The sequence below is a fragment of the Scleropages formosus genome, chromosome 17, assembly GCF_900964775.1.
Source record: "Scleropages formosus chromosome 17, fSclFor1.1, whole genome shotgun sequence".
In the NCBI taxonomy this organism is placed as follows: domain Eukaryota; kingdom Metazoa; phylum Chordata; class Actinopteri; order Osteoglossiformes; family Osteoglossidae; genus Scleropages; species Scleropages formosus.
The window spans coordinates 7,969,347-7,984,609 of record NC_041822.1 but is presented as its reverse complement, the minus strand read 5'-3'; the positions used below and the strand labels follow the sequence as shown (position 1 = coordinate 7,984,609).

The window sequence follows — 15,263 nt, the reverse complement described above, 5'->3', positions numbered from 1 at the left end:
GGTCGGAACCGTAAGATATATCCTCCTGGGGACTGCTTCTGTCTTGGGGATCGTACTCAGGTGGAGAATTGCACATTCCAACAAAAATCAGGACAGCATTGCTGGCTGGCCACTCTGTCCCCATACTGTCAACTGCCAGACAGCAAGTGAAATAGTGGGGCAGCCGGAACTGGGGTGGTTAGCGCTGCTACCTGTGCACCCAAAGTAAGGCGGTAGATTCCAGTCCCACTTCCAGCTGTGTTACCCTGAGCAAGACACTTCTGAATTTCTCCAGTTGCATTACCCACCCATTTAAATGGCTGAATTACACTTATTCAATGGGTAAATCACTGTAAGTTGCTTTTTGGAGAAAAGCATCATCTAAATAAATCATGCATGTAAACCAAAGGCGTTGACGTTTATTCCACTGAATAAACTGTGTGACATTTTTGTTTTGTGCTGGGAGGAGGTGCTTAGCGATTAACACCGTTCCTCTCTCGCCTCAAAGTTTGGGGTTTGAATCGCCTACAGCGAGTGAGCGAGGGAGCCCATCTGTACGGAACATAAATCGTGGTAAATTTGATTACGTAAAAACGGCACTTGGACAAAATTGCCTTTGATAAAAGTTTAAAAAAAAAAACGCCAGAGTGTGACTGCCCAAACACCCGACTCCCTCTCCAAACCCACACACACAAATGAAAGTGCTGACGCGGAAGAAAAGGGCGCTATGAGCGGCACTGTCCGCTCTCGTGCGTCGCTGTGGCGCCGCCGGTCACTGGGCCGCTGATCCCGGCGTGAAGCGGAGCGTTTCCTGTCCCCAGCGGGCGTGCAGTACGACTATTATTATTGTATCGGGACTGTGCGACGGCGGGGCGGTAGCGCTGTTGGGCAGTGGACAGTGGTGCTGGGGAAGTGCCGTCCCCACCCGGGACGTGTCTTCATTCACACACCCGCTGTGTGTGTGAGACGGCTCTTCTCTCACACACAGCAGCAGAGCGCGCGCGCGTGTGGCGGCAGTCAGTGCAGCCCGTCGTCAGCGGCGCCTCTTTAATGGTGGCTGCACTGCGAGCGCTGGCGTTACTCTTCCGCTGACACGGAGCCGAGGGGCCTTATTATATTATTACTTTCATTATTGCTATAATTGTTAGAACTGGGAAGAAATTATGACGGAGCTGAGAAAGCGAGGAGGAGGCGGGGACCCCAGCACTGCAGAAAACATCAGCGATAAGGTAAACAAGCCGGTGACCTACGTGTTCCAGCTCTGGCTTGGATTATTATTATTATTATTACTGGGGATGAGTTTGCTCAGCTACTCGAAGACACACCGCGTCACCCCAGACGTTCATGATTTTTGACGTTGCGGTGCCGGTTGCAGTCCAGTCCGAGCTGGTACTTTGTTGTGGATCGTCTTCTTTCGCCGGGCTGTGTCGGTTACTGCGGATCTAATGTGACTTGGCGAAGAAGTGTCTCCTCTTGTCTGGGAACTAATTATCTGAAAAGGCCGGGAAACAGAAACAGCGGTCGCATGTTGTCACATCATGTGCTAATTTTTGCGTCAAGTTTTAAATGTCATGACGCATTTCCATCACCTTGCATGCTGGTTTTACTGCATGAATTGATGGATGCGCATTTATTTCAGAAAATGTAGCGGGGGAAATATACTGTACAACTGTCCAGATTTCTTCATACGGTTTTTTCTCGATAAAGGCATACCTTGGGAGTTTGCTGGATATACGTAACACTGGAGGATTGGAGGGCTATGTCATGCCCTTATCCTGATATCTCTTGGGTCAGAGTACTCCCTTCAACGTGCTCATTAATTTGGCCACCGAGCCAATCGAAAGTACAAAGGTTAATTGTTTTCTCCCTGCCCGCAACGTCTACTATATCAGTCTTTTCACATTTTACCGTAAGTCTTAGCATAGCCACGCAATTGCACAGCAAATGGCAAATTACACACTGTATCTGAAGACTGGGACGTCATCCGAGCAAATGTACGAACCATACAAATAAATCCAGCAGTAAATAACAATGCAAATGAATGCCCACCAAACATCAGGATATAATTCAATATTAAGTAAATATCATGTTGAGCTTTTCCTTTGATGTAAATTGTAATTGTGTGTTTAATAGTACTGTTTTTGTCAAATTCAACTTTTACAGCCTCTGCTAAGCTCTCATCCCTGCAGTCATCTTTAAAGCGACACTTTATTATTATTATAATGGGCTGAACCTGTGTGTCTGTTCTCTGTCAACTTTAGTCATTACTAATGAAAGGAACAGTACGGATGGACCTTGCTTCGCTGCTTTCTATGCGACTCACTTTGTTTTGACTTCACAGTCACTCCTGGTGAAGGGTCCCCCAGGGGGTCCACTGCCCAGTCACCCTGCTTGCAAGGCTTTAAAATATTCAGGTCCACATGGGACAGTTGGGGTTTTTTTTTTTCCCATTTTCTGTGATGAACCTCATATGATATACGTAGGGAAATTAAATGTAAATTGTGTGCTGCTCCGTCGTTCTGTCCTTAGAATAAGTGGAGTATTTTTAATGTAAAGCATTACGAAAAGAAGTGGGCTGTGATAGGGCAATAAATATTATAAAGAACCAGCTAATAATAGGCAAGCTTGGTATTTAAATATGTGGGAGGATCTTTTATATTGTTTTTTGTTATGTACTTGTATGTGCTTAATAATACTTTTAGCAGTATAGAATGCTTGTAGTTACCTAGTTACTTGGCAAAATATAATGTAATTTAGTAATTAGTAGAATATGCGGAGTTACTTATCAATGTACGTTACCAATAAGTATAAAAAGGAGGATGTAGTCGCGCACACACACACACACACACACACACACACACACACACACACACACACACACACACATATTTTCTGAAACCGCTTGTCCCATGTGGGGTCGCGGGGGATCTGGACCCTATCCCGGCAGCACAAGGCGTAGGCCTGAAGGGGGAGGGGACACACCCAGTCCGTCACAAGGCACCCCAAGCGGGACTCAAACCCCAGACCGACCGGAGAGCAGGACCCGGTCATGCCCCCCACCATCCCCCGTCCCCCATCCCCTATCCCCCATCCCCCCCGGATGTAGCCGCAATGCATAGGAACTGTGTGTTGTAGTGAAATAAAGAATTTCTGACTCCCATCTCCATTTGTCCTGTCCTCACCTCCCAGTAGCCAGAATTCATTATCACACAAATGATACAATCCAACAGATAACTGCTCTCATTTGCTTTGACGCTGTAAGCTCAGTACAGTCTGGCTCTCTGCGCTGTTTGCTAACTCAGCCTCTGTGGGTAGGATTTGGCTCCTGGGCTCCCGCTGCTTACCACGGGCCTTCAATAGCTGTACGAAATGGTCTCTGTTGTCAGCAGCACATGTGCTCAATTCACTAGTCGCTGCACTTTTTCATAATTAGGCCTTCCTTCGCCACCGTTGCAAAGAACTCAAAAGCGACACAGGCCAGGTGAGCGCTGGAAGCTTCAGATAGTGGGCACCATCGTTTGTTTGAAGGATCGGGATCAGCCGTCTCTGTGCGGGATACAGTGTTGTCTCTCATGAAGTTGGCGATCGCCTGGACTACCTCTTTATAATTTGCTTTTATGCCTCAAGTGGTCCATGTCAAGGAGTCACTGAGCTCTGCGTAGATCTTGTAAATAGCTTATAGAATATTAAATTATATACCTGTTATACACTGGTGCAGTATATAGCCCAATGGGTAGATGATATTATTATTATTACTATTATTACTGAGTTTTGGTTTTCCTTTTTTGCTGCAATTTTAAGAATTTTCACGTGCTGTAACTGAAGTGTCAAGTTTGAAATGTGATAGAGTTGCGAAAACTTGTTTATGGCAATGTACCGAATCAGGTACGATTTCATTGATTGGCTAAGAATTGTATCAATATACTATCTAACAATAATTATTATAGTAATGCTGCTGTATGTACTTATACACAGATACATTCCATATTATTTCGTGTCACATCTTTACATTGTAATTTAGTGCTGGATAATTCTCTAGGTTTCTATAAAGATTTGATCACTTCATTCATGGTGGACGATGGCGGATGATGCCTTCTGACCTTTTTTCAGCGTTAAGACCCCGGAGATGCGCTCATGAAATTTGCAGGAGAAGGAGATGCACAAGGGATTACATTTCACCAATAGTGCCAGTAGACACGTTGCAGTCACACTTTTGCTATGAAAGCAGTCAGATTTAACTTTGCTTTTATGTTTAAACTTGTAACGCTTTAGATTATCTAAAAATGTGAATGACCAAAGTGTTCAGTTGTTTTGTGCATGAAATATTAACATTGAACCACATAGCAATTCAGAGGATTTCTGGAACATCTGAACACTCTTCTATAACTTATTAGGTCAGGCTACATGATCGTATCTGTGAAAAATTGTAACCTTTAGGACATATTTGCAATTTCTTGGTGATTCCTCTCTGTCTTTTGTCACTGTGACCCACCTCTTTGCATAAAACTAATGAAAAACAAAACTTTTAGGTCTGGCACCTTTCCAAAGTGCTTGTCTGTTTTTGCATTTGTGAATCAGTGCTACACATTATTTTTAATGTATTATTTTTTAATACTTATTTTACTTGTTTAACCACTATAATATTTATGAAGTTATGCTCAACTTAATTTCATACTGAAGTCTAATAAATTATACAGTACAACTTTCATATTCTGTATTAACCTTTCATGTTGATGGTGAAGGATTCCAATTTCTTCTTAATTTTCTGTTGCCCTTGTATATCCTCCTATATTCCTATAGCCATTCATGTGAGTTAATATGCCTGATGAGGGTCATCCTTTTCCTAGTTAGGTATGCCCCCAATTATTATGGTATCAGTACTAATTAGTGTTGGACAGTGGAGGCTTCAACCTTTACTATTTATACAAAGTGGTTTTCTTCAGTCTTGCCCTTTAGTTTTGGCCTTATTTAGCAAAGATGTGGGAGAAAGGTCCATAAAAGGGTAAGTCCACAACCTTTTGAAGTGTGGGTTAGATGGGACACCCTGCTCCTGCATGCCAAGTAAGAATCCTACTTGACAGTGACCCTTGAAATCAAAGCTGTGCTTTCTCCTTCTTTTACTATATATATATGTTAGTAAAGCTCTGTGGTGACCTGACCCTTGTGGATGTACTAAGTCTTTGAATCACACTTTGCAGCATCTCTGTACATTGTCAGACAGTCACTTAGTTCCCAGTGTCAGTTTCTGTGTTTATCAGTTTATGAATTAATTTCTTCACTAGATGAGTGTTGTCTTGTTTTTATATATATCTTGGCCATACAGTCAGCCATGTAGTGCACACATGCACACACACAGTCTACAACTGCTTGTCCCAAGCAGGGTCATGGCAAACTGGAGCGTAATTCGGCAGCACAGGATGTGCAAGGCCAAAGGGAGAGGAGACACACCCAGGACAGGATGCCAGTCCGCCACAAGGCATCCCAAGTGGGACTCAAACCCCAGACCAACCCCAGGGCAGGCCCCGGCCAAACCCGCTGCGCCACCGCATCCCCCTGCCCTGTAGTATATGTAAGGAAAACAAATGAAGCAGTAGGCCCCAGCTGAATCATTTTTATGTTGTCTACATTTTGCCACATGGAGAAGCAACTGCCCTTTACACTGGATTCAGGATATGTTTATGGTGCACAGGTCACAGGTTTGGTACATATGTGGGACAACTGGCTGTTCCTGTTTCAGAGGTAAAGATGGTATTTTCCCATGTTTCAGCACTCTGTGGATATTTGTTTTATAAACCAACTTGTATTTCAGCACAGTGAATATGTTTGCAGCCATATGTATGCATTTATGAAAGTTATTTTCACTCTTCGACAAATGAATTAGTATCAGCTGGTATTCCACAGTAACACATTTTTAGGCATATTTAGCTTAAGTAATGGCAGACATTTTTCATCAGGTTATACTGTATTGAAAATACTCCCTTGTAATTGCTTATGAGAGTTAAAACCCCTGACCACATGTTCTAAGCCTATAGGATAAAGGCAAGCTGTTCGTGGAAATTTCATTTACAAAGGGTGTAGTGTATATGAAATAAATGTTTAAAAATTATGTCACAAAATTAACTTTCTGTGATAACATGCATAGATGACTTGAGGTAAATGAAAGCTGTATGTCAAATTTACATAAGTGAATAATAAGACAATTAAAGCACACTGTGTCTCAAATTGGTGGTCCCGCACATGAAAGGTAAAGCACGGAGGTTCTCGGTTCTGGCTCCGTTGTGGTGGAAAGACCTTCCCCTCTCGCTCAGAACTGCTGAAACTCTGTCTACATTCAAGAAGGGTCTGAAAAGTCACTTTGCCCAAGATCTCTCAGGCTCATTTACGGTGTAAATGTTCATGCACCTAACTTCATGATTATCCCCAGATAACCCTTTACACAACCGCTACTCCTATATTGTATGTAAATGTTTGTTTGTGTGCCTTATTGTTAAAAATAATTGTAGGAAGGTGATCAGGATTCATCTATCCTGTGTTTTATGCACCTGCTCAAGCCATTAACATCGGTGCATCAAGTGGAAAGTAACAAACTAGGTTAACTTAAGAATCACATGTCTGCAGCCATATCTCTTACTCCTAATATAATGCACACATTGTATTTTCACAGAGGTGTACGTCGCTTTGGAGAAAAGTGTCTACTAAATAAATAAATGTCAATGTAAATGTAAATTCTTTTCCACACCACTGCTTTACACAATTTTCAAATGTGGTTTCAGTTTACCATGCCAGACCACTGTTGCAGGCCTGGAGTGGAGGAAGCAGACTGTATAAATGACAGTCTGGACCCATTATTGACAGTAGTATTAATCTCTGAGCGGATATCTGAAAAACCAGAAATACAAGGAAGAGTATAAATGGATAAATAAATTATTGCAAGTAGCTTAAGTTTGTAAGTTGCTTTGGAGAAAAGTAAAGTATGTTCTACAGGCAGCTGGTAGCTTAGTGGTTTGAGTTACTGCTTTTAGAGCCAGGGGATGCAGGTTCAATCCCCACCGCTGGCTGGGGTACCATTGAGCAACTTATGTACCCTAAAAATTACTCCAGTAAAATTACCCAGCTGTATAAATGGGTAAATAGTTGTAAGCTTCTAACTGTAATAATTGTAACCTTAACATTGTAAGTCACTTTGGAAAAAAGTGTCAGCTAAATGAATAAGTGTAAGTAATCCAGGTATTGGCTTTAAAATAATGGTAAATGAACATGGTACAGTGTTGCATTCTGATCACATCAGTGCCTTGTAGGCTATTTGTGGCATTATGCAGAGTGTGGTATTAACTATAATGGTTTATTATAGATTAATCATATTCCTTAGGATTGGCTCTGGCCCATAAACAGTGAGTACTTCATTAGGCTTCCATCAGCTTTTTTGGGCTCTGATTCATGACAAACACCACATGCATTGTTGTTGACGTAAGTATTTGAAGCTGCAGGCACTTGCTTGTTTATCTAACTTTTTAAAACTTGCTGGAAAATAAGTTTTCAAATTTTTGCATAATAAAAAATTCCAAATACCATAGACAGCTATATCATTTTATTGCAGCCCTAGAAAAAGAGAATGAATTGCAGACAGATGTAACGGAAGTTGAGAAACAGCTCATTACAGCAGACAGTTCCAGGGCCAAGATCTCTGCATCATACACTGTTTTATCAAGTGTTGGTTGTAGCTCTTCCAGTGCATTGATGGGAACAAGATCTTGAAGTGTCTTTTAGTGACCATGCATGGTCATGTATGTGTGCCAAAGTCTTCCTTGACTGCACTGCCTATGCATCTCGGAACAAAACTTCAAGTCCATTCACAGAATGTGCTTCACACAGAATATTCCCAGGGGCGTCTCGGTTGTGCTTCCCATGCAAAGCCTCTGCGGGCACTTTGACACATTTACTCTGGGAACGCGGTAAGGTACAAGTTTACCGTACTGGCGTTCTCACAACCATCGAAAAATCTTTAGCAAAAAGTTTGATTCTCTCAGTCTGTTGGTGATGTTATGGTATGTAGGGCAACTAATTTTACATACTTGGCAAAGAAATGTATTTTACTGCTGTGGTTGAGCGTAGAAGTTCCCTCTAAATATGTGAATGACTGAAGTGTTTAAATCTCTCCTACTTGAAAAGGTTAACGTTTGTGCATGACATTTTTCATGAATTCTGGGATATGCGGTATACGAAGATGTTTTGGGTTAACGCCTTCTCCTGCTAAGGAGAGTTCAGCGCAGACAATGGAGCCTGTGTGTTAGTGCTATTCAGACTGGCATCCTGTGTGGTAGCATCCTGTGTCGGTTCTCTGTTGTGTAGGAGACAGATGGAGAGGACAGGCTGGGCCTAACTGGGGAACCTGACGGAGAAGCAGATGGGGACTCCAAAGCGGATACCCCAGAGATCCCTACATCCGTAGACAATACTCCTCAATGTCTCAACAAGGCCCTGGAAGGACTCTCCTCCAGGTAGGCCAGCCCCCCAGACGGAAGGGTGGGCTTTTGGAAAGTTCATTAGGAAACAAAGCTTGCTGTTAGCCTCAAATACAATGAGCTACTTCCTTGTCCATCTGTTTTCTTTGCAGAATGATTCAGTAGACTTTATGTTTCTGCTAGGTTATCTGTCCCTCACCAGGGGTGTACACCGCATGTTCTTTCGTGTCAGTGACATGATCCACTTCATGCCTTAGATGTTAAGGAGGTGTGGCAGTTTGTTTTCACATACTAAGTGCTCTTCTACGATTTGAGGCTCTACTCATGTGCCCAAAATATTTTTTCTCTCATTTGAGATCAATTCCTGCGTAGACACACAAGCTGTTTCTTCTGAGTATGATCACTGATACAAATCTCATGAGACAGCTAGATAAACAGTGTACAGTTTCTGTGTTTTGTACTTGATATGCATGAATTGATAAGAATTTTAATTCATGATGAGGCAGAGATAAATGTGGTATCGCCTCAAGAATTTCAGGATTTCCATTGAGACTTTTGTAATGCTTGCTATCTGGCTTCTAGTGGGTGTTAGGTATACTGAACCAGTTCCCACTTGTTTAACTTAGAACTTCTCAAGTATACCTGGCCACACAATTGAAACATATACGGATAAATGTCTTTTGAATGTTTACTTTTCCATGTTTTAGATGGAGGAACTGGTGGATACGAGGAATTTTATCATTCACAATGATTTCCGGCTTCTTCCTGATCATCTACCTGGGGCCCGTTATGTTAATAATAGTGGTAAGTTTTTTATTTGTCTCTCTTATTTAATCTCATGAAAATTAAGAAAACTAGATGAATGAAGATACAGGCACACATTCAACATCTTGCTCATCCACAACATCTGTCAATTCTTCCTTGCCTTCCTTTGTTGTGTCTCCTCTGATCACATCTTTAAAGTGGTCACTAGGTTGTTCAGTTCCAGGTAATACAGGTTTCAAAGTAAACTTACAGGTATTCACTTAGCAGACACTTTTCACCAAAGCGTCTTACAATGAACGCTATGTAGTGTTACCGGCCCACACACCTTATTCACCAAGGTGACTGTACACTACTTACACTGGGTCACTCATCCATACATCAGTGAAGCACACACTCTCAGTGTCACTCACACACTATGGGTGAACCTGGACAGCATGTCTTTGGACTGTGGGAGGAAACCAGAGCACCCGGAGGAAACCCATACAGACATGGGGAGAACATGCAAACTCCACACAGACTGAGCAGAGAGCAAACCCACGTTTTCTTGCACCACCCAGGCACTGTGAGACAGCAGCACTACTCACTGTGCCACCATGCTGCCTGAACTGGAAAAGTACTGGATAAGATGGTTAGATGGGACAGTTGCAGTTATTATGCAGTCATCACACTGAGGCTTTGCAAAAAATATTCGGCAAACTGATCTTTTGGGGGAGAGCAGGTCAGCTAGGGCTCTTCTGAGACGAATGGCTAAATCAAAAATGAAAATATTGCTCAAGTATGCTTCTCATTGTCCTCAGTCTGTTCTACTGGTTCACTTTCAGTTTTCACATGCAGTCTTGAAATCTGCATATTATCAATACCATTAAGTAGTCATCTTTAGGACTGTCTGTATGCAATATGCAGTTGTTAACTGCACAAATGCCCTATTTTTACAATGAGTTACTATATTGTCTGTTCTTATCTGTTTTAGGTCATGACGGTTCAGATCAAGTGTTTTCAAGAAATTATAACCATTGGGTACAGAGTCTACCATTCTTATGACCTTCCGTGGTTCAGGACACTTAGCTGGTAAGGAGCATATTATTTAAGGAGCACACAAAAGGTCTTCCCAGCTGCATGGTCCCACTCCAGGAATTAATTGAAATGCTCTGCATGTTTTTCTTTGTAGCCCTGAGATCAAGGAGGAATAGTTACCTTAATATACGCCATTCTTTAGAAGGAGATTTTTGGTCATTTGTGTGTGAGTGTAATTGGGTCTCAGGTTTCAACTCCTGATGATCGTCCATTCTTCCTATGATCTCGTAAAACACTCAGCATTACTAACATGGAGGAGGAAAGTGCAGAGATACCTGCGGAGTTCTAATCGATGTGACTTGTTGAATTTCATCAGGTACTTTCTGATCTGTGTGAACTACTTCTTCTACGGGGAGACGGTAGCTGATTATTTTGGTGTGCTGGTCCAGAAAGAGGAGCCTCTGCAGTTTCTCGTGCGCTACCACCGTTTTATCTCTTTCACCTTGTACCTGGCAGGTGAGTGCAGGCCAGCTTTCCCACTCAGAATGGCATCTTCCAACAGTTCATAATAGAGCTGTAAGGAAGCCAGTGTTTGCTTTTGATTGGCTGCATTAATGTGTAGTTGTCTTTTACTTTTGTGCTGTTGGAGATCTAAATACAGACTCCAGGGCTTTACTGGCCCTTTTGTTTGCATGAAAGTTTAGGTTCTGAATCCTCGAGCAAAGCACTTATTATGTTATTTCAGATAGTAGAATCCCGTAAGCAAATAATTTCTATCACTGTAGATTAACACGTTGCTGGCAAAGTTAATGTCACAGTCCATGAACGATGAACGCATATGCCCAGCGGTGTACACTTAGTATCTGCCTGCAGCCTGTATTTTTGCGTTTATTCTGTGTATACCTCAAAGGGAGATTTGATGCCAGTGTTTGCTATTGAGCAGTTTGGATTCCCTTTGATTTCAGCATTAACAAGGCACACACTTGCATAATGCCCCACTGGATTTTCTTAACCTTCACATTAGCTCACTATATGAATTATTGAAATATTGCTATACAGTGCCAAAGTTGAGTAAACTGCTTATGCAGATGTTTTGCTTTATTTGCAGTGGAAATAAATTGACTGCATGTTGTTATTTGCCTTTACAGGTTTCTGCATGTTTGTACTGAGTTTAGTGAAGAAACATTACCGCCTGCAGTTTTATATGGTGTGTATCAGCATTGACACTCCAAACCTTAACAGAACTGAATGAGCTATACTTCAAGTTATGTAAACTATGCTAGGACTTTAAAAGTAACTATTGTTTAACATGAACCGTGCATACATAATTAAGGCAGCAAAATATATGCTGTATGTCAATAAATCTGCAGCATATAATTGGACATCTAAGATGAATAAAGTAAATAATAAAGATTCTGTGTTTTGTCCTACTTGTTCTTTTCTTGCACATAGACCTTAACTAGATGAGAGTATATATTGTGTTTGCAATTTCAGTTTGCTTGGACCCATGTGACACTGCTGATTGTGGTAACCCAGTCACACCTTGTCATTCAGAACCTGTTTGAAGGAATGATTTGGTAAGCAGTAAGACAAAAATCCTGATCAACCAATCAACTGTTTCTTTTCTGTAGTCATCAATTTCCCATTATTTTTCTGTGGTGTGACTGACAGAAAAATCTGTTTATAATTATTGCAAGTCCTTCGTAATATTATAGTGATCTCATCTTTTCATTTTTATAGTCTTTAAATAATTAAAAATACCCTACATACTCATGGTTGTATCATATATACAGTGCGTTCAGAAAGTATTCAGACCCCTTAATTTTTTGATGTTGTAACCTTATGCTTGTCACGCGAAACATAGGGGGCCGGGACGGCTGGACCCAAGTGCAACGTCGTTCGTCCGGAGTCGAGGGATAAGGCAAGTTCTCGGTGTCGGGGACAGGCGAAGGGTCGGTTGATTGGCGGTCAGGGTCAGAGCGAAGATCCATGAGCGAGGTCAAAGGACTTAGCGAAGGGTCGGTCGAGCGGCAAACAGGACAGGAACGAGGATCCGTGGACATGGTCGGGAAACGAAGCGAAGAGTCAAAAACCGGAGAAGATGAAGTGAGAGCTAGCGAAGCGTGTGAGCGAGGCGTCACGAAGAAGGGTGGTTGTCCCTGACGAGATTCCGCAATGGTATGGGAACTGAGGAGGGTCTTTTAAAGGGTGAGTGATCAATCAGGTACAGGAACATCGCCGGGTGCTGTCGGTTGCGTTGTGGGCGTAGACGTGACAATGCTAAAATTGTTTAAATTCATTTTTTCCCTCATCAGTCTAAACTCAATACACCAAAATGATAAAGCAAAAATGGGGTTTTAGAAAATTTTCCAGCTTTTTAAAAATAAAAAAACTGAAATATCACATTGACATAAAATGGGAAAAAAGTGAAGGGGTCTGAATACTTTCGGATTGCACTGTACATTCTTTCAACGTACACAGGATAAGATGTTACCTTCTGCGCACTTATATCAGAAAAAATGTAATGTACTGCTTATATCAGTATTACAAGTATAAGGTCTAAGTGTGGTGTTGATTCGTTTTTATTTTTATGAACTTTTACGGTAAAATTTGTCTTTGCGTAGGTTCATTGTTCCAATATCGATCGTGATCTGCAATGATATAATGGCTTACCTGTTTGGCTTCTTTTTTGGACGAACTCCATTAATTAAGGTAGAGATACAAATATATTTCTTCTTTTTTGTTTTTATTTTTTCAAGAAAAAATTTATTTTGAAAGATTCAATATTTCTTACAATGGTTTTAAGTCATACTCTCGGTCACAGTGCTGAACATCAGTGTGGTTCAGTTTTGTAGTAATGTAAAGTAAAACTGGAGAGTACAGCTATGCTGATGACACTGAAAAATAGGAGCAGGGTCTACTTTTTCTGCCGTGTGGTTGTGGAGGGTTTGTCATCAGACAAGGGCAAAGAGTTAACTCATTTGTGTAACAATGTATCTGGCAGCTCTCTCCAAAGAAGACATGGGAAGGATTCATTGGAGGCTTCCTCTCCACTGTTGTCTTTGGATTCATTGTGAGTACCCTCATGGATAGTAGTAAAAAAATATCATCATCAGTCTCAGGATCACCATTGCTACTTTGTTGTTTAGCCCATTTTTATGAGAAGTGACTTGATCGGGAAACCCTCAGGTTACAAGTCTGTGTCATATCCTTCCAAGCAGTGTCCCCAAAGATGACCTCTAAACGTGTGACATTAGTTCTGTCACATGACTTTTGTACATACAAGTCATCTGTATATTTCGTTCAGTGTTGTAAGTTTACAATGCGCCGCTCACCTTTCCACCTCTGCCCTCAGTTTGCCTACCTCCTGGCACAGTACCAGTACTTTGTGTGTCCGGTGGAGTATGACAGTGAGACGAACAGGTTTGCTGTGGAATGCCAGCCCTCTGAGCTCTTTGTCATGCAGGAATACCGTCTCCCAGCAGCACTGCAGAATGTGCTCAGATGGGTGAGTGAACATGGTCCAGTTCAGTCTACTGCAGGGACATATCTGAAACATGAACGTCATGTGAGTGGTATACATGACGTATCCTTTATGACTTTTAAGTACAATTTTTTTTTTCCCCTTCATGTATGTTGTGTGTGGACAGCCGTACTTGCGAGAAGTAGCAAGTATGGTAAAACAAGTACACCCCTTCAGTCATTAGTTTAGCTACTTGTGGCTTGTACTTAAAGAGGAATTTTGGCTCTATTTTTATTCATCTTATTTTCGAGCTGGATATCATTGTCAAAGATCAATAGCTTCCATGTGGCTCTTATTTAAAAGTCTAGCTTATGGCCATCAGCGAAAAACGCCCATTTGAAGGTTAACATCTCCTTCCTGCCTGGAGTAGGTTATTCCATTGAAATACTACAATACATTTATTCTGTCTGTGCTCCATTCTTCCAGAAAACAGTGAAGATGTACCCATTCCAGATCCACAGTGTCGCCCTTTCCACATTTGCTTCTCTGATAGGACCATTTGGAGGCTTCTTTGCCAGTGGATTTAAAAGAGCTTTCAAAATTAAAGTGAGCATGCACACGTTTGGCACACACCTTACTGCATATCTTGATGTCCGCCCCACTTCAAAGCTACGAGCTCATGTGTCTTGTTTTCTGACTTGCAGGATTTTGCAAACACAATCCCTGGACATGGGGGCATCATGGACCGTTTTGACTGTCAGTACTTGATGGCTACATTTGTTCATGTTTACATTGCAAGTTTTATCAGGTAATTGACAGCACAAAACAGAAAACAAGATGCTATTTTGTAAACACTACAGAATCAGTAGGTTAACATATTTACTGTTAAAAACATGGTGAACAGAAGTGAAAACATCGACTAGACTTGACAAGACTTGACATTTGACTGTCCTGCTCCTCTTCCAGGGGTCCCAATCCCAGCAAAGTATTACAGCAGGTTCTGGTCTTGCAGCCGGAACAACAGCTCAGCATTTTCAACACCCTGCGCTCCCACCTACAGGACAAGGGCATATTACCACCTCCTAGACCTGAGGCACAGTGAGCAGGTGCAAAAGGCTCCCCCCAGCCACCACTCCCTGTCACCACCTGGATACAACTGTTTGTGCTTAATGTAAACATACTGTTAGTATGAATGCCGAGCGGTCACCATAGCAACACGTGGACTTCAGGCTGTTATAGGATAACTCAGAGAGACAGTAAGAGGCCTCATATGGAAGATGGGAGGCTCTATGAAAGCAAGAACTCAATTTGGTCTTCCAGAAACTTGACAAGACAAGGACGAGTGTTTTTGTGTCTGTGTAGCTACAAGAATGTGTAAATGTTGCACTAATTCAGTTTGAAATGTAGGCAAGCGATATAGATTGTTGCCACTCTGAACAGTAGTTATTGATTGTCCAGACATCAACATGTACACCTTACAAAAAATGTAAGATAAGATCATGCTCTTTGTGTGTTTAACATTTTAAGGTAAAAAGCAGTTTGAGAAATAAGCATGTTCCTGAAATGCGGTTGTTGAAACT

At 41.7% G+C, this 15,263-nt stretch overlaps 1 protein-coding gene across 1 annotated transcript; it reads left to right on the top strand.

Annotated features, from left to right (window-relative positions):
* The first annotated feature begins 699 nt into the window (after positions 1–699).
* On the top strand, positions 700–15,032 carry cds1 (CDP-diacylglycerol synthase (phosphatidate cytidylyltransferase) 1). The gene is made up of 13 exons (XM_018758912.2): positions 700–1,208; positions 8,329–8,477; positions 9,149–9,245; positions 10,177–10,274; positions 10,597–10,736; positions 11,369–11,427; positions 11,715–11,797; positions 12,845–12,932; positions 13,225–13,293; positions 13,576–13,728; positions 14,170–14,289; positions 14,388–14,491; positions 14,650–15,032. Exons 1-13 carry the CDS (start codon positions 1,143–1,145, stop codon positions 14,783–14,785), a joined length of 1,362 nt encoding a protein of 453 aa, XP_018614428.1. The 5' UTR covers positions 700–1,142; the 3' UTR covers positions 14,786–15,032.
* The last annotated feature ends 231 nt before the right edge of the window (positions 15,033–15,263 follow it).

Excerpts from the sequence above, each read along its gene's own strand:
- cds1 (XM_018758912.2), top strand. The coding sequence starts at position 1,143 with ATGACGGAGCTGAGAAAGCGAGGAGGAGGCGGGGACCCCAGCACTGCA. Across the intron at positions 10,275-10,596 it reads TGGTTCAGGACACTTAGCTG|GTACTTTCTGATCTGTGTGA; the intron begins GTAAGGAGCATA and ends GAATTTCATCAG. Across the intron at positions 14,290-14,387 it reads AAAGAGCTTTCAAAATTAAA|GATTTTGCAAACACAATCCC; the intron begins GTGAGCATGCAC and ends TCTGACTTGCAG.